At 51.4% G+C, this 22390-nt stretch overlaps 1 protein-coding gene across 1 annotated transcript in view; it reads left to right on the forward strand.

The window, feature by feature from the left end:
• Positions 1 to 2623: 2623 nt before the first annotated feature.
• Col7a1 (collagen type VII alpha 1 chain) overlaps positions 2624 to 22390 on the forward strand; it is a 37787-nt gene continuing 18020 nt past the window's right edge. The window contains exons 1-54 of the mRNA XM_090323452.1: positions 2624 to 2708; positions 3109 to 3289; positions 4294 to 4453; positions 4542 to 4635; positions 4728 to 4889; positions 5013 to 5176; positions 5263 to 5392; positions 5496 to 5612; positions 5702 to 5848; positions 5947 to 6063; positions 6136 to 6285; positions 6379 to 6507; positions 7555 to 7698; positions 7783 to 7908; positions 8012 to 8155; positions 8997 to 9116; positions 9666 to 9809; positions 10036 to 10161; positions 10275 to 10421; positions 10581 to 10703; positions 10922 to 11068; positions 11602 to 11736; positions 11813 to 11959; positions 12033 to 12169; positions 12409 to 12535; positions 12609 to 12755; positions 12839 to 13011; positions 13126 to 13161; positions 13248 to 13274; positions 13367 to 13411; positions 13484 to 13546; positions 13978 to 14040; positions 14130 to 14165; positions 14301 to 14336; positions 14479 to 14535; positions 14632 to 14709; positions 14994 to 15020; positions 15104 to 15157; positions 15494 to 15556; positions 15652 to 15711; positions 15843 to 15869; positions 16062 to 16106; positions 16429 to 16464; positions 17011 to 17055; positions 17137 to 17172; positions 17289 to 17324; positions 18101 to 18133; positions 18463 to 18516; positions 20061 to 20120; positions 20201 to 20236; positions 20333 to 20413; positions 20515 to 20550; positions 21950 to 21994; positions 22148 to 22219. Coding sequence (XP_090179578.1) covers positions 2624 to 2708; positions 3109 to 3289; positions 4294 to 4453; positions 4542 to 4635; positions 4728 to 4889; positions 5013 to 5176; positions 5263 to 5392; positions 5496 to 5612; positions 5702 to 5848; positions 5947 to 6063; positions 6136 to 6285; positions 6379 to 6507; positions 7555 to 7698; positions 7783 to 7908; positions 8012 to 8155; positions 8997 to 9116; positions 9666 to 9809; positions 10036 to 10161; positions 10275 to 10421; positions 10581 to 10703; positions 10922 to 11068; positions 11602 to 11736; positions 11813 to 11959; positions 12033 to 12169; positions 12409 to 12535; positions 12609 to 12755; positions 12839 to 13011; positions 13126 to 13161; positions 13248 to 13274; positions 13367 to 13411; positions 13484 to 13546; positions 13978 to 14040; positions 14130 to 14165; positions 14301 to 14336; positions 14479 to 14535; positions 14632 to 14709; positions 14994 to 15020; positions 15104 to 15157; positions 15494 to 15556; positions 15652 to 15711; positions 15843 to 15869; positions 16062 to 16106; positions 16429 to 16464; positions 17011 to 17055; positions 17137 to 17172; positions 17289 to 17324; positions 18101 to 18133; positions 18463 to 18516; positions 20061 to 20120; positions 20201 to 20236; positions 20333 to 20413; positions 20515 to 20550; positions 21950 to 21994; positions 22148 to 22219 — 5010 coding nt within the window. The remainder of the gene's footprint in view (positions 2709 to 3108; positions 3290 to 4293; positions 4454 to 4541; positions 4636 to 4727; positions 4890 to 5012; positions 5177 to 5262; positions 5393 to 5495; positions 5613 to 5701; positions 5849 to 5946; positions 6064 to 6135; positions 6286 to 6378; positions 6508 to 7554; positions 7699 to 7782; positions 7909 to 8011; positions 8156 to 8996; positions 9117 to 9665; positions 9810 to 10035; positions 10162 to 10274; positions 10422 to 10580; positions 10704 to 10921; positions 11069 to 11601; positions 11737 to 11812; positions 11960 to 12032; positions 12170 to 12408; positions 12536 to 12608; positions 12756 to 12838; positions 13012 to 13125; positions 13162 to 13247; positions 13275 to 13366; positions 13412 to 13483; positions 13547 to 13977; positions 14041 to 14129; positions 14166 to 14300; positions 14337 to 14478; positions 14536 to 14631; positions 14710 to 14993; positions 15021 to 15103; positions 15158 to 15493; positions 15557 to 15651; positions 15712 to 15842; positions 15870 to 16061; positions 16107 to 16428; positions 16465 to 17010; positions 17056 to 17136; positions 17173 to 17288; positions 17325 to 18100; positions 18134 to 18462; positions 18517 to 20060; positions 20121 to 20200; positions 20237 to 20332; positions 20414 to 20514; positions 20551 to 21949; positions 21995 to 22147; positions 22220 to 22390) is intronic.

Genomic DNA, 22390 nt, shown 5'->3' on the forward strand with positions numbered 1-22390 from the left:
AGCTCTTAATCACTCATTCTGCCCCAGTGCCTTTACCTCATCCCTTCTTGTTGCCACAGGTATATCTCATATGTCTTCCCAAGCCCACAGACTGGCACACTGGGCAGATCAGCTTCCTACTGTGTGACTGGAAGGAGAGATACTATTGGGCAACGCTGAGTCCTGACAGGCCTAACCCTGGCTGCTTTCAGATGTGTCACCCAGCTACAGGGAACAGCTACTAAGCCTATTTCCCTCATTTTGAGCTCCTGGAGGATGGAGCTTAATTATGCTCATAATCACAGAGGCCACGGACATGCTGGACGTAGGAAAGCTTGAGCTGTACTGAGAGATCTAGTCTTACAAGCCAGGGCATTTCATCTTTCCCTAAGACATCTTGAGGTGCACTGGAAGTTACTGTGAAGAGAAACGCCTTGGTCAGAACGGGGAACTGTTACCATGGGGGCTCAGGCAGGATTTGTGCGGGAGTCTTGGTGAATCAGACTTGTCATTGCCACAGGAAGTGTTGGAGCAGTTGCTGGCAGAACCAGAAGAAAGCTAGGACTAGGGACACGTGGTACCATCTGACTGTTAGTGACCAAAGCCGGGATAGGGAGTATCCGGGAAGCATGGGAAGGATTTGAACTCTCGGGGAACTCCCACGGTCCTGGTGACGTTGCTACAGGTAGACACACTGGTCTTAGAGCTGTATCTGGAGTCTGCAGCCAGGAAACTCGGAAGTCATACCCCTGCTCTTGAGACTCAGGAACTGCAGACCTGCACTCCTCCCAGTCTTGCTTCTTCCCAGCATCCTTCCAGTGATCCCTCACCATAAGAGCCTTTCCTTTCTGCGGGTACTTCCGTTTCCTGCATCCCTTAGAAGAGCAGGGCCCACGTGTACATCCACGTTCATACCATCCATGCCATCTCTGCTGGCTGCCACTTACCCTTGCTGTGCATGGGAGCAGCTCAGCCTTCCTGGGGAAACAGGACTGTTTAGTCAGTGTTGAATGGTTCTCACTAGCTATGGTCTGGCCTTGAGATGACCTAAGGGAAACACATTCAACAGTTCCACCCTCCCCATCTCCCCACTCAGCCCATATATCACCAAGGGAGCGAAGCCTGCCTGGGCTCAGTGTATTGGAACCAGTGCCATAACAATGTGGATTAGAGATGTGTTTCGGTTTTATTGTTTTGAGATGTATCTCAGATTGGACTTCAATTCACCGCCCTCTAACTATTGAGATTACCATCGTGCATTGATGTCCAAATGTGTAGATCTATTTTCCTGGGCCTGTCTAAAATTATCTAGGCAAGAACATAAAAGAGGGCAGCGTCCAGATAATTTGGGGGGGGGGGCTTTATGTCTTCAGGTTGCCCACCGAATGAACAAATCTACATATAGATTTCCTCAGGGCAGTGGCCCCTGACCTTGGTAGGGGGTAGGGAATGAGAGAGCGTCTATAGTCTCATGTCCATCAGAGCAGAGGTGTGGGGGCATCAAAGGGAAAAAAAAATGAGCAATAATGAAATAAAGGGTACAGAAACCTTGAGGCAGTGAGAAAGGGCGAGAGTTGGGTAACACAGGTGTAGCAAGAAGAGGAGTTATAAAAAACTCCCAGCCAGCCAGAATGAATCTAGGGGGTGTGGGGGGGGGGTTCCAAGAAGGGCTTGGGTAGTGGGAGGTGAATTCCTGAGAGATGAGCTGTCATCGTGGGTGGTCCAAACATATGGACAGCTCCCCCCAACCCCCAAACACAGCTGGATGGCATCTGCCAAGGACTATTCAAAGGCATTGGAGTTAGGAGGCATTGAGATGAACATGTATGTTTAAGCATGACATAGAACCCTCCCTTCTTGGCTCCCTCTCCAGAGAAGAAGAGAGGGGGGGGTGGCATCTTGATTTTTTAAAGATAGCCTAGGGTCTCATTTGTTGGGAGCTGCTCTTTCTGTCTGGCACATTGGGGTGTGGCACGGAGGTCCGCTAGACAGAGGATGTCTGATTCACAGGAGTGGCCTTAGTCGAGACCCATGGCCTGCAGGCTTGTCTGAGCACCCCACAGGGCTGGGGTTGAGTCATCTCCAGCTGTTCGGCCTCCCCTTATCATGGGTACTGCCCACCTCTGGTCCTCAGGTCCCTATCCACATTTCAGTCTCCTGGCACTCACTGATCACTGATGGACTTAAAGCTCCCAAGTCCTGTGGCCCCTTAACAACTAATCAACAGCTTGGGGGTTTTTTTTGGGGGGGGGGCTGCAGCAGGGAGAGGGGGGAATTCCCAGAAGTTACAAGAAGGGGACCCTTGGCCCTTAAATGCGTCATATCTGTTGGGGGGGAGGGCGGCGACCTTTCTCCAGGAGATGGGTGAGGGCGGGCTACATGGGATCCCGCCTGCTGCTCCGCCTCCTGGGATCAGGGACTTTTTCTGTGGCAGCGGGACTGCAGCCTGCAGCAGGGCGGGCAGCTGGCGGCTGGAGCAGGAGGGCAGCGGCAGCCACCGCCACAACACACAGGCAAGATCGGAATTTCGGGGTAGGGTGGTGGAGGACTGGACCTGGCTCAGACCAGCCAGAGGGACAAGGGGCAGAGATTTGGGGTAGGGGTGGGGGGAAATGGTGCTGGCTTACCATTTCTGTCATCCAGGATGAGGCTGCAGCTTCTGATGGCTGTGCTCTGTGCCCGGATCCTGGCAGGAGTGCCCAGAGTTTGGGCCCAGCCCAGGGAGAGAGGTGGGCAATGCTTAGGAAAGAATCTGAGTACTGCACCCTGTGATCCTGTCACCTCTGGCTCAAACTCAACCTTCAACTTTGACACCCTCCTTATCGCCCCACCTGTATATTCCTTCTAAGTTTTTGCATAACTCCTAACTCTGTCTCAGATTCCCCTATCCTGCACTGGATCTCCCCAAATTACCTCCACTGGGACTCTTACCTCCCCCCACCATGCCCCCAGACACACTTACCTCCTGCTCTGTCTCATTCCTGGCCCAGACCCTGAGACTTGACAGGTCCCACAGTCATGCAGTCAACCTACTCTCCACCCTACCTCTAGTTCCAGGGGGTCTCCAGCACCCAGAGAGGGGAGGGTGTTGTCTTAGAAAAGGTTTCTGATCTCCTCTCCTGACTCCAGTGACCTGCACGAACCTTTATGCTGCTGACATCGTGTTCTTACTCGATGGTTCCTCTTCTATCGGCCGCAATAACTTCCGTGAGGTCCGAGGCTTCCTAGAGGGACTCATGCTGCCTTTCTCGAGGGTAGCCAGTGCCCAGGGTGTACGCTTTGCTACCGTGCAATACAGTGATGATCCACAGTGAGTAACGGGTCCTGGGGTGGAGGTGGGGGCAGGATCCTAGACCCCATCAACACCCCTTCTCTAGACAGAGCAGAAAGCCTCAGGGTCTGTCTTTCCCAGGCCAGGACAATTCACTGCCACCCTCTCCCCGCCCCCCAACCCCCCGCAGCTGTCTCCCAAGCCAGGTCCTTTTCTGGTGATAGAAAATTCACTTGGAAGAATATTTATTCTATGCATGAAATAACCTCAACACAAAGAGGCTGTGTTTTGTGATCTGGATGGAGATGGGAGCCCAGGAACTGTCCCACATAATGCCAGAAACCCCACATGCCTTGGACTTTCCATATTCTAGCATCCTAACCCCTCCCCCTCCCCCTCTACATACCAGTACTGGGGGCTTCCAGTCTCACCGATATCTCCCTTCCTATAACTGGGCCTTTCTTCTTGTCATTATTCGACTAGACATCGTGTCCTTCCAGGCTGAAAATCTTGTTGTGTGCGTTGTTATTGATGGTGGTGGTCATGGTAAGGCTTGAACTCAGGGCCTGGGGTGCTATGCCTGAGCTCTTTTGCTCAAGGCTAGCACTCTACCACTTTGATCCGCAGCTCCACATCTGGTTTTCTGGTAGTTAACTAGAGATGAGAGTTCTCACAGCCTTTCCTACCTGGGATGGCTTTTAACTGTGATCCTCAGATCTCAGCTTCTTGAGTAGTTAGAATGATAGACATGAGCCCACCAGAGACCTAGCAAAAGGCCAGAGCTGGCTGGGAAGGTGGCTTAGTGGTAGAGTGCTTGCCTAGCATGCATGAAGCCCAGAGTTCAATTCCTCTGTATCACATATACAGAAAAAAGCTAGAAGTGGTGCTGTGGCTTAAGTGGTAGAGCCCTAGCCTTTTGAGCACAGAGAGATTCAGAGACAGTACCCAGGCCCTGCATTCAAGCCCCAGGACCGGCAAATAAACAGAGCTAGAAGTCATAACCCTTTGCCTGTTTTTCTTCCTTTTCCTTTGCACCCTACCAGGACAGAATTTGGCCTAGATGCCCTCAGCTCTGGGGGTGATGTGATCCGTGCCATTCGTGAGCTCAACTATAAAGGGGGAAACACTCGCACGGGGGCTGCACTTCTCCATGTAGCCGACCAGATCTTCTTGCCTCACCTGACCCGACCTGGTATTCCCAAGGTGATCCCTAAACCCACCTACCTCCTTGACGGTGACCTTTCATGCCGTGTTCAAAGAAGCCCTCACTTGATCTTCTATACCTTCCTAGGTCTGCATCCTAATCACAGATGGAAAGTCCCAGGACTTGGTAGACACAGCTGCCCAGAAACTCAAGGGGCAGGGGGTCAAGCTATTTGCTGTGGGTAAGCACTAAGCTGGGATAAAAGGTCAACCAGAGTATGTAGAGTCCCCACAGAAGCCATGGGACCAACTGAATTTTACTGATCTCTAACAGGAATCAAGAATGCAGATCCCGAAGAGCTCAAGCGAGTTGCTTCACAGCCCAGCAGCGATTTCTTCTTCTTCGTCAATGATTTCAGCATTTTGCGAACACTCTTACCTCTCATTTCCCGGAGAGTGTGTACAACAGCTGGTGGTGTGCCCGTCACCCTGCCTCGTGAGTCTCTCCCTGCTCACATTACTGCGTGCTGTCCTGATCTGGTTTTCTTTCTTGTAAATCCCCACGTGGGAATGTGGAACCCATCCTGACCCTTGATCCTTCTTCTCCCGCCCTTGACAGCTGATGATTCCACATCTGGCCCCCGGGATCTGGTGCTTTCCGAGCCAAGCAGTCAGTCTTTGAGAGTACAGTGGACAGCAGCTAGTGGTCCAGTGACGGGCTATAAAATTGAGTATACCCCGCTCACTGGGTTGGGACAACCACTGCCAGGCGAACGGCGGGAGGTAAAGGGGTACATCATCAGAAATGACAGATGGGTGGCTGGGAACTTGGGAGAAATGCGATAAGGTGACCTCTGACCCCTGGACAGGTGAATGTCCCAGCTGGTGAGACCAGCATACAACTACAAGGTCTCCGGCCACTGACTGAGTACCAGGTGACAGTGTTTGCCCTCTATGCCAACAGCATAGGGGAGGCTGTGAGAGGGACGGCTCGCACCAGTAAGCAATCCTGCCATCCTCTGAACCCCGTTTCCCTAACCATCCAGCCCCATAACCCCTACCACTATCGATTCCTTTAATCCTTGGTGGGATCTTTCTCTAGCTGCCATGGAAGGGCTAGAGCTGGCCATTCAGAATACCACAGCACACAGTCTCCTGGTAGCCTGGCGGAGAGTGCCAGGAGCTGTTGGCTACCGTGTGACATGGCGGGCCCTTGGAGGTAAGGGAGAAGTATGAGCTGAATGGAGTCCCTTATGATCTAGACAAGATGGTCTAGGCCTTGAACATGCTTGTAACCCCCCCATGTAGGTGGGTCACCACAGCAGCAGGAACTGCCCTCCGGGCACGGGTCAACATTGCTGCGTGATCTGAGGCCTGGTACGGATTATGAGGTGACTGTGACCCCTCAGTTTGCCCATGGAATGGGACCTGCCACTTCTGTGACTGCTCGCACGGGTGAGAGAAGGCTGGGTGTTTTCTTCTTCGGGTTGGGGTGGGTGGGCAGGGCGAGGTTCAGAGGTCACTGACCTCTGAACCCGTGTTCCCTGGGTTAGACTCTTCTATCGAGCAGATTCTACGTCCCACCATTTTGAGCCCCACATCTATCCTCCTTTCCTGGAACTTGGTGCCTGAGGCCCGGGGTTACCGGTTGGAGTGGCGTCGTGAGAGTGGTCAGTCAGGTTAAAGGGTGGGTCCAGGCTTGGTGGATTCGACTAGCCTTGACTGACTCTACCATCTTGTAGGCTTAGAGCCCCCACAGAAGGTGGTGCTCCCCTCTGATGTGACCCGCTACCAGCTGGATGGACTACAACCAGGCACTGAGTACCGCCTCACGCTCTATACACTGTTGGAGGGTCGCGAAGTGGCCACGCCTGCAGCTGTGGTCCCCACGGGTGAGGGCTCTGTGGGTCTGGCTGAGGGATGGAGGGGAAAAAAAAAATGGAGGCTCCACGCTGATTCTTAGGTTGCGCCATGCTTTCCAACAGGGCCAGAACAGCCTGTAAGTCCTGTGATGGATTTGCAAGCAGTTGAACTGCCTGGACAAGGGGTAAGAGTGACCTGGAACCCCGTTCCCGGAGCCTCTGAATACCGCATTACCGTGAGAGGCACTCAAGGTAAGATGGAGCCTGCTAGAGAAATGGATATGCACTAATGTTCCAGCTCACGGGGTCTAATTGCACCACCGTCTCTTTCCATTCCTTCTACTGGGTCCCTTTTGCCTTCTAGTCTCTTGTCTACCTCCCATGAGGCACTGGCTCTGTCTAACTTCTCCCCTACCTTGGCCTCTCTCTTCAGCTAGCTCTTTCTCTACCACCTGCCATTTATCCTGCTCCATCTTTTTAGACAGTTATGGGGCTTGAATTCAGGGCCTGGGTACCGTCCCTGAGCTTCTTTTGCTCACGATTAGTGCTTTATCACTTGAGCCACAGTACCACTTCCGGCCTTTTCTTTGTAGGTGGCACTGAGGAATTGAACCCAAGGCTTCATACCTGCTAGACAAGCACCCTACTGCTAAACTACATTCCCAGCCCCTTGTCCATTGTGTCACCTTCCTTTTTTACAACCACTAACTCCATGACCTGCCCTTCTATAACACTAGTTACAGTTACTGTTTCCACACATCTCATGTGTTGTTGTTGTGTGTGCATGTGTGCTGGTCCTGGGATTTGAACTCTGGGCCTAGATGGTGTGTCTGGCTTTCTTTTGATCAAGGCTAGCATTTTACCACTTGAGCCACAGTGTCACTTCTGGCTTCTTCTGAGTTTATTGAAGACAAGAGTTTCACAGACTCTCCCGCCTCAGCTGACTTCAAATCTTGGTCCTCAGATCTCAGCCTCCTGAGTAACTAGGATTACAGGCTCAAGCCATTGGCACCCAATTTGTCCCTATACTTTTATGCTCACAGCTAGCACTCTACTTTGAGCCATAGTGCCATTTCTGGTTTCCTGGTGATTCATTAGATAGAAGAATCTCACAGATTTTTTTTTTTTTACCTGAGCTGGTTTTGAACTGAAGATCCTCAGATCTCAGCCTCCTAAGTAGCTAGGATGATGAGGCATGAGCCACCAGTACTGGATACCATGAGCATTCTTATCCTATATCCCTACCCATCACTGGACTTATCCCTGACCTCTGCCTGCCAATCCTGCCTTCTCTCTTAGGGGTTGAGCGAACACTGGTGCTTCCCGGGAGCCAGACAGCCTTTGACTTAAATGATGTTCGACCTGGCCTTACCTACACCGTGCGTGTATCTGCTCGAGTGGGTACCCGGGAGGGGGGTGCCAGTATCCTTACTATTCGCCGAGGTGAGTGCTGTCCTGAGGGAGGAGGGGACAGCTGCCTCATGTCTATCCTGATCTTGACCTCTGACCCCTATCTCTAACCCCTAGAGCCAGAAACCCCACTTGCGGTGTCAGGACTACGTGTCGTGGCCTCAGATGCCACAAGAATAAGGGTTACCTGGGGGCCTGTTCCTGGAGCCAGTGGATTTCGGATTCGCTGGAGGACTGGCAGTGGTTAGTGTGGGGTGTGTGGGGAATTGCTAAAGGGGAAATGATCAGCGTATGGCTGGACTGAGGAGACAGGCAGAAACAGATGAACCTTTCTTTCTGATCACAGGTCCAGAGTCTAGCCGGACCTTGCCTCCAGATACTACTGCTACAGACATCCTGGAGCTGCAACCTGGAGCCTCATACCAGGTGTCTGTGTCTGCACTTCGAGGAAGAGAAGAGGGGCCTCCTGCTGTCATCGTGGCTCCAACTGGTCAGAGTTTCACCCAGGCCCTTGCTTCTCTGCCTTTGATTTCCCTTCAAACTCCCAAGCCTCTACTCTCTCCTGATTCTCCCAGAATTCCACTCTCCTTCCCCTAGACACATCCGGTGCCTCCTCCCTGAATCTTCCTTCCTCCATATCCATTGCCTCCTTTTAAGCTGCACCTTCTTTAGATTCTTGCCTCTCTCTCCCTAAGCCCTCCAGGATCTTTGCTCTTGAATTTGCACTACACATTATTCTCATACCCCTATCACGTGTGTGTGTGTGTGTGTGTGTGTGTGTGTGTGTGTGTGTGTGTTGAAACTGGGGCTCAAACTCGGGACCTGGGTGCTGTCCTTTAGTATTTTTTTTTGTTTTTCATTTAAGGCTGGTGCTTTACCATTTGAGCCACAGCTCTACTTCTGGCATGTTAGTGGTTAATTGGAGATAAGAGTCTCAATAAGCTTTCTGCTTGGATTGGCTCTGAACTGTGATCCTCAAGCTTTAAATCTCCTGAGTAACTAGGATTTACAAGCATGAGTCACTGGCTCTGGGCTCACTTAAAAAAAAAAATTGGAGTGGATAGGAAACTAGTTCTTCTTAGACTTATACATTCTTCTCCTGATGTTTTCATCAGATTCCCCCCCCCCCGTCAGACCTTACCCATCTGCCAGCTCAGATTGCTCTCAAAATCCCTCTGTCAGAGCCCCATTCAATCCCCATCTAACCCATTCACTATTTCTTCATCAGATCCTTGCCTCTTGATAGCCCTCTCATAGCAGATGGTCCTTGCTAGCACCCCCACTCCCCAGCCAGACTCCTCCATCAGATTTCCCATTGCCTCTCTGTGTAGATACACTGGGCCCAGTGAGGTCAGTCCACGTGACTCAAACTGGCAGCTCATCCATTGCCATTGCCTGGACCAGGGCTCCTGGTGCCACAGGATACAGAGTTTCCTGGCATTCAGGCCAAGGTAGGAAACTGGAATTTGGGGGGATTATGGGAAGCAGGTCTAAGTAGAATTGAGACTAGAGTTTCTTCCCTTAAAAAAAAAATTCTTCTTTTACCAGTCCTGGAGCTTGAACTCAGGGTCTGGGCACTGAACTTCTTTTGCTCAAGGCTAACACTCTACCACTTGACCCACAGTGCCACTTCTGGGTTTTTCTGTGTATGTGGTATTGAGGAATCGAACTCCAGGCCTTCACGCATACTAGACAAATGCTCTACCACCAAGTCACATTCCCAAACTTTTTTGTGTGTGTGGGGGGAGAGGGACATGGGGCTTGAAATTAGCACTCTACCACTTTGAGCCACAACTCTACTTCTGGTGTTCTGGTGGTTCACTGGAGGTAAGAGTCTCACAGACTTTTGTGCGTAGACTGGATTTCAACTGCAGTCCTCAGATCTCAGCCTCCTGAATGGCTAGGGATTACAGGCATGAGCCACCAACTCCCCACTCCTGCTAGATTTTCTTGAGAGAGGGTTAGGGTTAGTCCTAGAACTCCTTCCATCTTGTTCCCAGGTCCAGAGAAATCTCAGTTGATTTCTGGGGAGGCCACAGTGGCTCAGCTGGATGGACTGGAACCAGACACTGAGTACACAGTGCACGTGAGAGCCCATGTGGCTGGTGTGGACGGAGCCCCTGCCTCTGTAGTTGTGAGGACGAGTGAGTAGACCCCACTCATACTAGCCACCTCTGATTGGCTAACCCACCAACTGTTCCAGCTACTCCATTGCAATGACCCCTCTGTCCATCAGTGTCCACCTATACTGGGTTCTTGATTGATCTTCATCACCCAGATCCCTTTTGGGGCTTCCTATACTCACCCTCCCATGCTAACCTTACCTCACCCTCAGTATCCCCTAATCCCTTACTGTGCCTTTGTCCCTAGCCCCTGCGCCAGTGGGCAGCGTGTCAAAACTACAGATACTCAACGCTTCCAGTGATGTTCTGAGAGTTACCTGGGTAGGGGTCACTGGTGCCACTGCTTACAGACTGGCCTGGGGCCGGAGTGAAGGTATAGTTCTATGGACCCTACCCTACCTTTATCCCACCTGGCTGGGGTTGCCATATCTGGTTAGCTACCCCACCCCACCCCTGATTGTTGTTACTCTTCGCTGGCACGGCCAGGAGGCCCCACAAGACAGCAGATACTCCCAGGACACACAGAGTTCGCTGAGATCCGAGATCTCGAAGGTGGAGTCAGCTATTCTGTGCGAGTGACCGCGCTGGTGGGAGACCGTGAGGGTGCACCTGTCTCCATTGTCGTCACCACACGTAGGCGGGGCCTGGGCTGGATTGGAGCTTGGATGGGAGGGGAGGACTTGTGGAAGAGGGAACCAATAGAGTCCGGTTCCGAGGAAGTGCACGTGGGGGATTGGTGCAGAGAATCCTGGGGATGGAGTCTCCTTGATTCCCAGCTCTCCCTCTCTCTAGCACCCGAGGCTCCAATCTCCCTGGAGACTCTTCAAGTTGTGCAGCGTGGGGAACACTCGCTGAGACTACACTGGGAACGGGTTCCGGGAGCACATGGCTACCATCTGCGCTGGAGAGCTGAGGGTGAGAGATGTTAGGGTACTGTGGACCCAGTCCTCAAAGTGGCTGAGGCAGTAGTAGCATTCATCCATGCGGCAGATGGGATCAGTAACGTAGTTAAGGGTCACGCAGTGAGCTTGGAAGAGGTCAATGAGGTGGGTGAGTCCATTAGCACTGGAAAGTAGCATTTCCTCTCCTCCATCCCGGCATATTTATGGTTCCTACTCTCCTTTCTCCCCCAGGTGGCCAGGAACAATCCAGGGTCCTGGGTCCTGAGTTTAACAGCTATGACCTGGATGGGCTGGAGCCAGCGACACTGTACCAGGTGCAGCTGAGTGTCCTGGGGCCCGCTGGAGCAGGGCCCCCCAAGGAAGTGACCGCACACACTGGTGAGCTGAGAGAGCCCACCTCACTTTGGTGTGCTTTTACCTCCCCTCACCACTCACCCTCATTTCTTGTATCTTAGATCAAATTGACATTTTTTTGTGGGGGGGGGAGTGCCAGTCCTAAGGCTTGAATCCAGGACATGGGTCTGTCCCTGAGCTTCTTTTGCTCAAGGTGAGCACTCTAGCACTTGAACCACAGCTCCACTTTCAGCTTTTTTGGGGGGTAGTTGATTGGAGATAAGAGTCTCACAGACTTTCATGGGGCTTGAACTCGGCCTGGGCACTGTCCCTGAGCTCTTTAGCTCAAGGCTACTGTCCTACCCCTGGGCCTGGGTGATGTCCCTCAGCTCAAGGCTACCGCCCTACCATTGAGCCAAGCCCCACTTCCCGTTTTCTAGAGGTTAGAGACCAGAGTCTCGGGTCCTTTTTGTGCCCCTGCTGGCTTTGAACCTTGATCCTCACATCTCAGCTTCCTGAGTAGCTAGGATTATTGGCGTGAGGCACCGCTCATCTCTGATTTTTAAAAATATTTTCAGAGTCTCCTCGTGTCCCGGGCACTGAACTCCATGTCATAGACACCTCTATCAACTCAGTGACCCTGGCATGGAATCCGGTGCCTGGAGTATCCAGCTACATCCTATCCTGGCGGCCACTCCGAAGCACTGGCCGTGGTGAGGGACAGGCCATGGTTGGCAGGGGCTCTGTGGAGGAGATGCAAGATCTGTTTAACTAACTTCTCCTCTTTAGAAGTACCTGGGGCTTCACAAACTCTTCCAGCAGTCTCAAGCTCCCAGCGGGTGACAGGCCTGGAGTCTGGTGTCTCCTATATCTTCTCTCTGATACCTGTCCAGAGAGGCGGACGGGGTCCTGAGGCCTCTGTCACACAGAACCCAGGTATATAACGGGAGAGGCTCAAGAAGGCCACTGGACCAGTCAACCATGTTAGTGACCTGACTCCTTCCCACAGCATGTCCTCGTGGTCTGATGGACGTGGTGTTTCTACTGCATGCCACCCGAGACAATGCTCATCGAGCAGAGGCCATGAAGCAGGGTCTGCAGCGGCTGGTGTCTGCACTTGGGCCTCTTGGGCCACAGGCTGTCCAGGTTTGGTCTTGAGGCATCCCAAAACCTAACCTCTGCACCCCAGGTTCCATACCAGCTGCCATCTTTCTGCTCTACCATGGTTTCAGGGTTTATTCCAGCTCCCAAGCTTCGGATCATCTCCTTGCTAGTGGATTTCCATCCTGCCACTGTTGCTGACCCCCCAATAAACTGGCTCTCCACTACCCCATGTGTGCTCTATCATCCTTTCCAGACTACCATCCATCTCTCCCCCACTCCAGGTTGGCCTGCTGCCCTACAACCACCGGTCTTCCCTACCGTTCCCACTGAATAGTTCCCATGATCTTGGCATCATCTTGCAGAAAATCCGGGACATTCCCTACGTGGACCCAAATGGAAACAACTTGGGTGAGGCCTGCAGTTGGCATGGATTCCTTGAAACACTTGAGGTCTCGGGGTTCTGATCTGACTTCCCCCTCAGGCTCAGCGGTGATCACAGCTCACAGATCTCTCTTGGCGCCCAACGCTCCCGGGCGCCGTCAGCAAGTCCCCGGGGTGATGGTTCTACTGGTGGATGAGCCATTGAGAAGTGACATAGTCAGACCAATCCGTGAGGCTCAGACAGCTGGTAAGGAATGGAGGATGCAATCAGGGATAGGAATTAAGCCCCCGCAGGGTTGACATTACAAGATGGGTGGATTCCCTTCTTAGGGCTCAAGGTGATGATGTTGGGTTTGGCTGGATCTGATCTGGAGCAGCTGCGTCGCTTGGCACCAGGCATAGACCCTGTCCAGAACTTCTTGGCGGTGGATGACGGTCCAAGCCTGGACCAGGCAGTCAGTGATTTGGCAGGAGCACTGTGTCAGACAGCCATGACTACTCAGGTCTGGATGAGGCCTTTGGGTGGGGTGGGCAGGTGATGGTATTGGTGGTGGAGAGAGGAGACCCAGGGGATTTCAGGAGAATTGCCAGGCTTCAAAGAGCACCTGTGTCCACAGCCTTATCCAGAGTCCTGCTCCGTGCATTGCCCAAAGGTAAGTGTCCAGGGTTGTGTGGGAAGATGATTGCCTGCACCTGAGGCTAGCCACTCTGCCCCTCGTCTGACGTGTTTTTCCCACAGGGCCAAAAGGGGGAACCTGGAGTGATGGTGAGTGGCCCTATGGGCATAGAAATAGGCTGGGTGTCAGTGGGACTGAAGGCGTGGTTGGTAGCACAAGACTTACCGAAGTTCTTTCTTAGGGCGTGAGTGGACAAGCTGGGCCTCCTGGACCCCCTGGCCTCCCAGTAAGTGCCTTCTCACTCCTATCCTTGCCCCGACTGGCTTACTGCATCCTTGAACTTGATCTCCTCTTTCAGGGAAGAACTGGTGCCCCTGGCCCCCCAGGTCCACCCGGAAGTACCATTACCAAAGGCGAGAGGGTGAGTAAAGAGGCCTTTGTGCTTCATCTAGGACGCACCTTCTAGGAAAACAAAAACAGGGCCGGCTCTGGTGGCTCACGCCTGTCATCCTAGCTTCTGAGGAGGCTGAGATCTGAGGATCGCAGTTCAAAACCAACCTGCGCAGGGAAGTCTATGAGACTCTTATTTCCAATTAACCACCAGAAAGTCTCATGTACTTTCCCACCCAGGCTAGCTTCAAACTGAGATCCTTAGATCTCAGCCTCCCGAGTAGCTACCTTGACAGGCATGAACCACTGGCATTTTTAAGTGGTAGAACTAACTCTACCACTGAAACCACAGCGCCACTTCTAGCTTTTTCTGTTTATGTGATATGGAGGGCTTCATGCATGCCACTAAGCCACCTTCTTAGCCCTCCCTTCAGCTAATCTCTGAGCTCTTTGTCTCTGTAGGGTTTCCCTGGAGCAGATGGACCTCCAGGCAGCCCTGGTCTACCTGGGACTCCTGGCATTAAGGTACGCCAGCCTTGTCTCCACTGCTGGGGCAATTGCTTAAGATGATGGGGGTGAGTCTGATTTCTTTTGTCTGTGGTTTCCATTTACAGGGCTCTCCAGGGTGGCCTGGTTCTCGTGGGGAACCGGTAAGGGCCTTCCCTTCCTTGCCAGTACCTTCCCCAGGGTTCTTTCTACAGGATGGGGAATCAAAGTATATGTGGGGGGGATCCATGAGGACCCCTTAAGCCTAAACACTATCCTCTATTATATCTTGTTCTCAGGGAGAACGAGGGCCTCGAGGCCCAAAGGGCGAACCGGTAGGTAAAAGGGGTTGGGTGCCAGGATGTCCCAGGGAGGTGCAAGGTTACCCCCAGAACTGTGTGGGGCCTTCGTGTGGCAGGGAATAGCTGGGGTATCTCTAGGGACTTTTATCTACCGTAACACTCTCTGCCTCTTCAGGGAGAGCCTGGGCAAGTCTTTAGAGGTGAAGGCACAAAAGGGGACCGAGGACCTTCGGTAAGTTCCAGGGCCTGAAGAATGATGTGTGATGGGGTGGTGGTGGAGATAGTGTGGTTTGTGGGCTGTACCTTTATACTTTGTCTCCTCCATCAGGGTCCCCCTGGACCTCGTGGCCCTTCGGGAGACCCAGGACCTCGTGGTTCCCCAGGGCTTCCTGGTACAGCTGTGAAGGTGACAGCGTGCTCCCCAATTTGGTCTTAGGTTCTCCATGTGATTCATAGCCTTGGTGACCCCATTGGAACCCATATAACGTCTACTGATGGCTCTGACCTTTTGATTCCTATCCGTGCCATCGATACCCCAGTTTTCCCCGTGCATGCTAGGCAAGCACTCTACTACTAGGCCAAATTCCCGGCCCTTCCCATGATCCTTTTAAACCACTTTGACCCTCCTCCATCCTGGTGTCTTGGGAAAGGAGGTATAGTGGAGTCATGCGATCATGATCTGTCTTCCAGGGTGACAAAGGTGATCGTGGGGAAAGGGTAAGTGAGGGATGAGTATGCTGGGGGTGGCGTGGAATCTGACTCCCCGACCCTTCCCCTGACTTGATCAAGTTCTCTCCCAGGGACCCCCTGGACCAGGAGTTGGTGGACCTGGAGACGGGGAACCTGGGCTTCCGGTAAGAGGGCATTGAGGCCCTGCTAGGGAATCTACTGAGGGAGGTGGATATTCTGAGTCTCTTCTGGGGGAAGGTTGGGTGTTGGGCTTCATATTTCTTTCTTTTTCTTGGCCAGTCCTGGGTCTCAACTCAGGGAGGGCCTGGGCACTATCCTGGAGCTTCTTTTGCTCAAGGCTAGCACTCTCCCAGTTGAGCCACAGTGCCATTTCCAGCTTTTTCTGTGCATGTGGTACTGAGGAATCAAACCTAGGGCTTCATGCATGCTAGGCAAGCCCTCTACCACTAAGCCCCATTCCTAGCCCTGGACTTCATATTTCTTGACTCATTTCCTCCTAGGGCCTACCCGGAAATCCTGGTCCCCAAGGTCCAGTTGGGCCTTCTGGAGAGAAAGGAGAGAAGGTAGGAAAGCTGACCTCTCCTTGTCTGGAATTTAGAGCAGGAGACTGGGTGCTGGGGTCCTCTCTGGGTCTTCACACCATGTGTTACTCCTTCAGGGAGACTGTGAAGATGGAGCCCCCGGTATCCCAGGACAACCCGGAACCCCGGGTGAGCCGGTGAGTTTTAGCAGGGGAAGGCGGGGTGGGGGGAAGAATTCTGAATGTGATAAACATGGCTCCAGCACCCACCTTGAACCATCAACTCCTTTCTATCCCAACTGCTCAACTCCCAAATTCATCTCTTCCAGGGACTTCCTGGAATCACTGGCCCCAAAGTGAGTACAAGTTGGGGTGTGTGTGTGTGGGATGTCAGGGATCATATTTGGGGACTCCCATAAGGTAAAAGCTAGGAGGTACGAGCCTATCTAGGTCAGATTCTCTCATTTCAGAGGGGCCTGGTTAGAGACTCAGACACTTGGCTTGGTGTTCATTGCTTAAGACCCTGTACTTCTCATCTTTCTCCTTAGGGTGACCGAGGGTTGAAAGGGACCCCGGGTGAGACTGGAGAAAAAGTAAGTGTAGCCTGGAGGATTCAGGAGGCTCTAGGACAGACTTAGCTCTCTGATCTCCTGCTCCCACCCCTCTCATTGGTTGAACTCTGGGCCTAGGCATTGTCCCCTGAGGTCTTCAGCTCAAAGCTACCACTCTACCCTTTGAGCCACAGCTCCACTTCTGGTTTTCTGGTGGTTGATTGGAGATAAGAGTCTCACATACTTTTTAGTGCCTGGGCTGTCTTTGAACTGTGATCCTCAGATCTCAGCTTCCTGAGTAACTAGGATGACAGGCGTGAGCCACCGTGCCCGGCATGTTCTCTGATCTCTTCTGTTCCATTAGGGTGAACGGGGACTGCCTGGCCCAGTGGGACCCCAGGTAAGCCTGCTTATTACTGCCCGTCCTATTCTCACTTTTTTGCCCTTGACACCCCTTCCCCCGTTCCTGTCTTCACTTATTCTCATTTATTACCGAATCTCCACGGATCCCCTTAACTCCAGAGAATACCACTTTTGTGGTGGGGTGGGTGGACAGGAGGAGGGAGCTCGGTTGTGAGGCTTGAACTCAGAGCCTAGGTACCGTCTCTGAGATTTTTTTGCTCAAGGCTAGCGCTCTATCACTTGAGCCACTGCTCCACTTCTGTTTTCTTCTATGTATATGGTACCGAGGAATTGAACCCAGGACTTCTTGCGTGCTAGGCAAGCACTCTACCACTAGACCACACTCCTGACTCTCACTGTTAATTTTTTGACTTAGTCAAAATGCCCTTGACTTACACTGACCTGATCTCCATCCTGCCAAACCAAAGCCCAATCTTCCATAATCTCTCCTGTCTAGCCCGCCACCCAATTTCTCCTCTCTGTTTACCCATAATCCCTTTGGTCCTCTCCTACCTGGAGTGGCACTTCTCTTCCTCTTCCCTAGGGTCCAGTTGGACTTGCTGGACGTCCTGGAGCTGAGGGTCCTGAGGTGAGTCTGTGACTGCGGAGCTTTCCTGTGTTTCTTCCTGCCTCATCCCTTCCTGAGCTCTTCTTGCTTTTTCACATACAGGGCCCACCAGGACCTACGGGTCGCCGAGGAGAGAAGGTGAGTCACGGGCTGGGAATATAACTTGGCATCAGGGATGTGGCCAATGGGACACTTGGATTTGGGGTTCCTAGATGAGTTGCTGACCTGTCCCTGTCTCTATCTTCTCTTCATAGGGAGAGCCTGGCCGCCCTGGGGACCCAGCATTAGTGGTGAGTGAGAGAAAAATGGAACCCCAAGTTCAGCCGAACTCTGCATATGTAAGCCAGTCTCTGGGCTGTGACCTGAATAAGCTCAGTGATGCCGGAATTTTCCTCCAGACCCCTGATGGGGATCCTGGATGCTTCTTCAGCGGTCATAAACTTTTCCTAATTTTGTCAGTCATTGAGCTTGAACTCAGGGCCTAGGCACTATCCCTGAGCCCTTCTGCTCAAAGCTAGCACTCTACCACTTTGAACCATAGCTTCATTTCCTGTTTTCTGATGGTTTATTGGAGATAAAAGTCTCATGGACTTTCCCACCTAGGCTCGCTGGCTTTGAATCACAGTCCTCAGATCTCAACCTTCTGAGTAGCTAGGATTACATCCGTGAGCCACTGGCACCTGGCTACAAACTTTATATTAGTCCATTTGATCACAGAGACCCCTGGGTAGACACTGAATTCGTTGTTTGTGATTGTTTTTGTTGTTGTTCTAGTCCTGGGGCTTAAACTAGGGGCCTGGGTGCTGTCTTTGAGCTTTTCTGCTCAAGAGTAGCACTCTCCCACTTGAGCCACAGCTCTTCTTCTACCTTCCTTTTGGTATTTAATTAGTGATTCGAAACCATGAGCTTTTCTGTCTGGTCTGGCTTTGAACTGTGATCCCCAGAGCTCAGCCTCCTGAGTAGCAATTCTGTTGATTTTTTTGGTTCTCTAGAATCGCTCCAACAAAGTCTGGGATTCTGTGATACCCAACAGGAGCAGAGTTATAACTCTTTTCTTTATTTTCAGGGTCCTGGTGGTGCCGGAGCCAAAGGAGAAAAGGTATGTCTGTAAAGGGTTGAGGTTTATCTCTGGGCCTTCCCAGAAGTCACAAGAGTTACAGCATGGGGCCGGGAGTTTGGCCTAGTGGTTAAAGTGCTTGCCTAGCATGCATGAAGACCCGGGTTCGATTCCTTGGTACCACATACATAGAAAAAAAAGCCGGAAGTGGTGCTGAGGCTCAAGTGGTAGAGCTCTAGCCTTGAGAAAGTCCAAGGACAGTGCTCAGGCCCTGAGCTCAAGCCCAGGACTGGCAAAAAAAAAAAAGAGTTACTGCTGAATTGCAGGATACCTAGAACCTCAAGACCAGCACTGATCTTTATCACTTTCAGGGAGAAGTGGGGCCGACTGGGCCTAGAGGAGCTGCTGGGATCAAAGGGGAAAAGGTAAGTGAAGGCAAGAGTTTAGGGATAGGCTGGGAATGTGGCCTAGTGGTAGAATGCCTGCCTAACATGCACAAAGCCCTGGGTTCAATTCCTTGATACCACATGCACAGAAAAAAAAACAGATTGTGGTACTGTGGCTCAAGTGGCAGAGTGTTAGCCTTGGGCAAAAAAAAATATCCAAGGACAATGTTGAGAAACTCAGGGTCTTGTTCTGACACAGTGAGCAAGGGAGGATACTCTTAGAAGAGGAACACAAAAGTGCAATGCCGGGGCCGGGAGTTTGGCCTAGTGGTTAAAGTGCTTGCCTAGCATGCAGGAAGACCCAGGTTCGATTCCTCGGTACCACATATATAGAAAAAAGCCGGAAGTGGTGCTGAGGCTCAAGTGGTAGAGCTCTAGCCTTGAGAAAGTCCAAGGACAGTGCTCAGGCCCTGAGCTCAAGCCCAGGACTGGCAAAAAAAAAAAGTGCAATGCGTAGGTGCATCTGATCACATAAAGTATTATTTGTCAAAATGAACTCTAGGAAATAGAAACAAGAGGTTTTGTTTTTTGTTTTCTGTTTGTTCCTTTATCAGTCTTTAGGAGAATGAGAAGGAGGGAGCCAGGCCTGATGGCTCACGCCTGTAATCCTAGCTACTCAGGAGGCTGAGATCTGAGGATCACGCTTCAAAGCCAGCCCGGGCACTAAAGACCATAAGACTCTTATCTCCAATGAACCACCAGAAAACCAGAAGTGGTGCTGTGGCTCAAGGGATAGGATGGTAGCCTTGAGCTGAAGAGCTCAGGGATAGAGCCCAGGCCCAGAGTTTAAGCCCCATGACTGACCGCCCCCCCCCAAAAAAAAAAAGAGAATGAGAAGGAGGGGCACAGAAATGGAGGGACAAAGGGTGAACAAATGCAGCAGTGAGCAGTGGTACTCACTAGAGACTGTGTGGAAAATGAACTATGCAACTTGTGAATGGAGATGGGAGGGGAAAAACTGGGAGAGAGAAGGAAAGGGGACATACTCTTACCTGACTTACGTAACTACAACTCTTCTATACATTGCCTTTATAATACCAATTAAAACTTTTTAAATATTGGGGCCGGGAGTTTGGCCTAGTGGTTAAAATGCCTGCCTAGCATGCACGAAGACCCGGGTTCGATTCCTCGGTACCACATACATAGAAAAAAGCTGGAAGTGGTGCTGAGGCTCAAGTGGTAGAGCTCTAGCCTTGAGAAAGTCCAAGAACAGTGCTCAGGCCCTGAGCCCAAGCCCACGACTGGCAAAAAAAAAAAAAAAAAATTTAAATACCCTCAGGACCTCACATTGCCCCTTAGCTTCTTTTTGTTTAAGGCTAGTGCTGTACCACTTAAGCCACATCTCTACTTTCTGGCTTTGGGTGGTGAACTGGAGACAAAGAGGCTCATGGACTTTCCTGTCCAGGCTGGCTTTGAACCATGATCCTCAGGTCTCAGCCTCTTGAGTAGAGAGGATGACAGGTATAAGCTACCAGTGCTCAGCTTGTGGTACCCTTTTGACTTCTGATCTGTCCATTCAACAGGGCCCACCTGGATTAGCTCTTCCTGGAGACCCTGGCCCTAAGGGAGAACCTGGAGCCCGGGTAAATAAATATGGGGTGTGACAGAAGTAGTGCCCGAGTCTCTCCCCCTGACTAAATCCCTTCCCTTCCTACCCCCTCAGGGTCCCATTGGCCTCACTGGCAGAGCAGGAATTCCGGTGAGTATATGTGATCCCAAGATTTGTGGGAACACCTCCCGTCAAAATCCGCCTGCTGCACATGTTCTACACACCTTACTCTTATCTCCCCCACAGGGTGACTCGGGGGCTCCTGGAGAGAAGGGAGACCCCGGGAGGCCTGGCTCTCCAGGACCTGTTGGCCCCCGAGGACGTGACGTAAGAGGCTGGCACCAGAGGAGTCCTAGGGGGTAGGGAAGTAGGGAGATTGACAGCATCATTGAGGTTTGGGGACCAGGACTGAATCTCATGTCTTACAGGGGGAAACTGGAGAGAAAGGCAATGAAGGTCCTCAGGTAAGATGCATCTCCATTGTAGTTTCTGACTCTGTGTGTGTGTGTGTGTGTGTGGTGTGTGTGGTGTGTGTGGTACCAGTTCCATGTTTCCAGTACAATGAATACCATTCTTTATTATTAATTATTATTATTATTATTGAATCATGAGACTTGAACTGTGGTCCTGGTCACTGTCCCTGAGCTCTTCAGCTCAAGGCTACTGCCCTACCCCTTGAGCCATAGCCCAACTTCCTATTTTCTAGTACTTACTTGAGATAAGAGTCTCATGTTCTTTAGTGCCTGGGCTGGCTTTGAACGTACTGCTCAGCCTCCTGAGAAGCTAGGATTACAGGTGTGAGCCACTGCTCTCAGCTCACATTATTATTATTATTTTTTATTTAACTCTACTACTTGAACCACACCTCCACTTCAAGCTTTTTGGTGACTCACTGGAGATAAGAGGCTCACAGACTTTGTTCCTTGGTCTGGGCTTCAAATGTGGATCCTTGGATCTTAACCTCCTAAATAGCTAGGATTCCAGGTGTGAGCCACTAGTGCCTATTATTATTATTGCCAGTCCTGGGGCTTGAACCTGAGCACTGTCCTTGGGGTTTCTCAAGGTCAGTGTTCTACCACTTGAGCCACCACACCACTTCAAGCTTTTTCTGTATATTTGGTATCAAAGAATTAAACCCAGGGTTTTGTGTATGCTAGGCAAGCACTCTACCACTTGGCCATACTCCTGGCCCCTAGTGTCTATTATTGTTGTTGTTATTATTATTATCATCATCATCATCATTATTATCAGTGGGGCTTGAACTCAGGGCCAAGGTTCTGTTCCTCAGCTTTTATGTTCAAGGCTAGCACTCTACTACTTTGAACAGAATTCTAGTTTTTAGATGGTTCATTGGAGATGAGTCTCACAGACTTTCCTGCCCAGGATGTCTTTGAACCATGATCCTCAGAGCTCAGCTTTCTGAGTAACTAGGATTACATACATGAGCCACCAGTGCCCCCTCTTTCTCCTTGAATTGTGATCCCCAGAATCTTAGGTCATCTAATCCATCCCTGTCCACTGTCTAGCTGGTGCTAAGGCCTTGTCTTTCCTTACTCTCTGAGTTAATTAGATCTTTTGTTGCTGGTGGTCATGGGATGTGAACTCTGGGCCTGGGAGCTGTGCCTGAGCTCTTCAGCTCAAGGCTAGCTCTCTACCACGTTGAGCCATAGTGTCATTTCTGGTTTTCTGATGTTTCATTGAAGGTAAGAGTCTCATAGTCTTTCTTGCCCAAGCTGGCTTTGAACCATGATCCTCAGATCTCAAGTCTCCTGAGTAGCGAGGATTACAGGAGTGAGCCATGGGCACTCGGCATTAATTAGATCTCAACTGACCTCACAAAGAGACTTTTCTCTCCATCACCAGGGCGAGCCAGGTTTGCCTGGAAAAGCAGGCGAGCGAGGCCTTCGGGTGAGTCTTAGCATGGAAGAAGTACAAGTGTGTATGGGGTGATGGGAGAGTCATCAGGGTTAACGGTGACAGGAAACACAAAAAAAAAAAAAAAAAAAAGCTACAAAATGCTAGGAGTGAATGAGTCTGTCTCAGACTAGCTGTTCTTCTCAGGGGATGCCTGGAGTCCGGGGGCCTGTGGGTGAGAAGGGAGACCAGGGAGACCCTGGAGAGGATGGACGGAATGTGAGTCTTGAACATTTGACCTATTTACCCTTCACCCCCATCTCAACTTCTCCACCCGACCCTGCCTTTCTCAACCTCAACCCTAACCTTCGCAATCCCTTTGAGTCTGTTATCCTAACCTTCCAAAGGCCACCAGAACCCAGTAAGTCCTCCAGGTGCTTCTAACTCTCC

Source organism: Megascapheus bottae, chromosome 32, assembly GCF_031878675.1.
Source record: "Megascapheus bottae isolate mThoBot1 chromosome 32, mThoBot2.hap1, whole genome shotgun sequence".
NCBI classification, from domain to species: domain Eukaryota; kingdom Metazoa; phylum Chordata; class Mammalia; order Rodentia; family Geomyidae; genus Megascapheus; species Megascapheus bottae.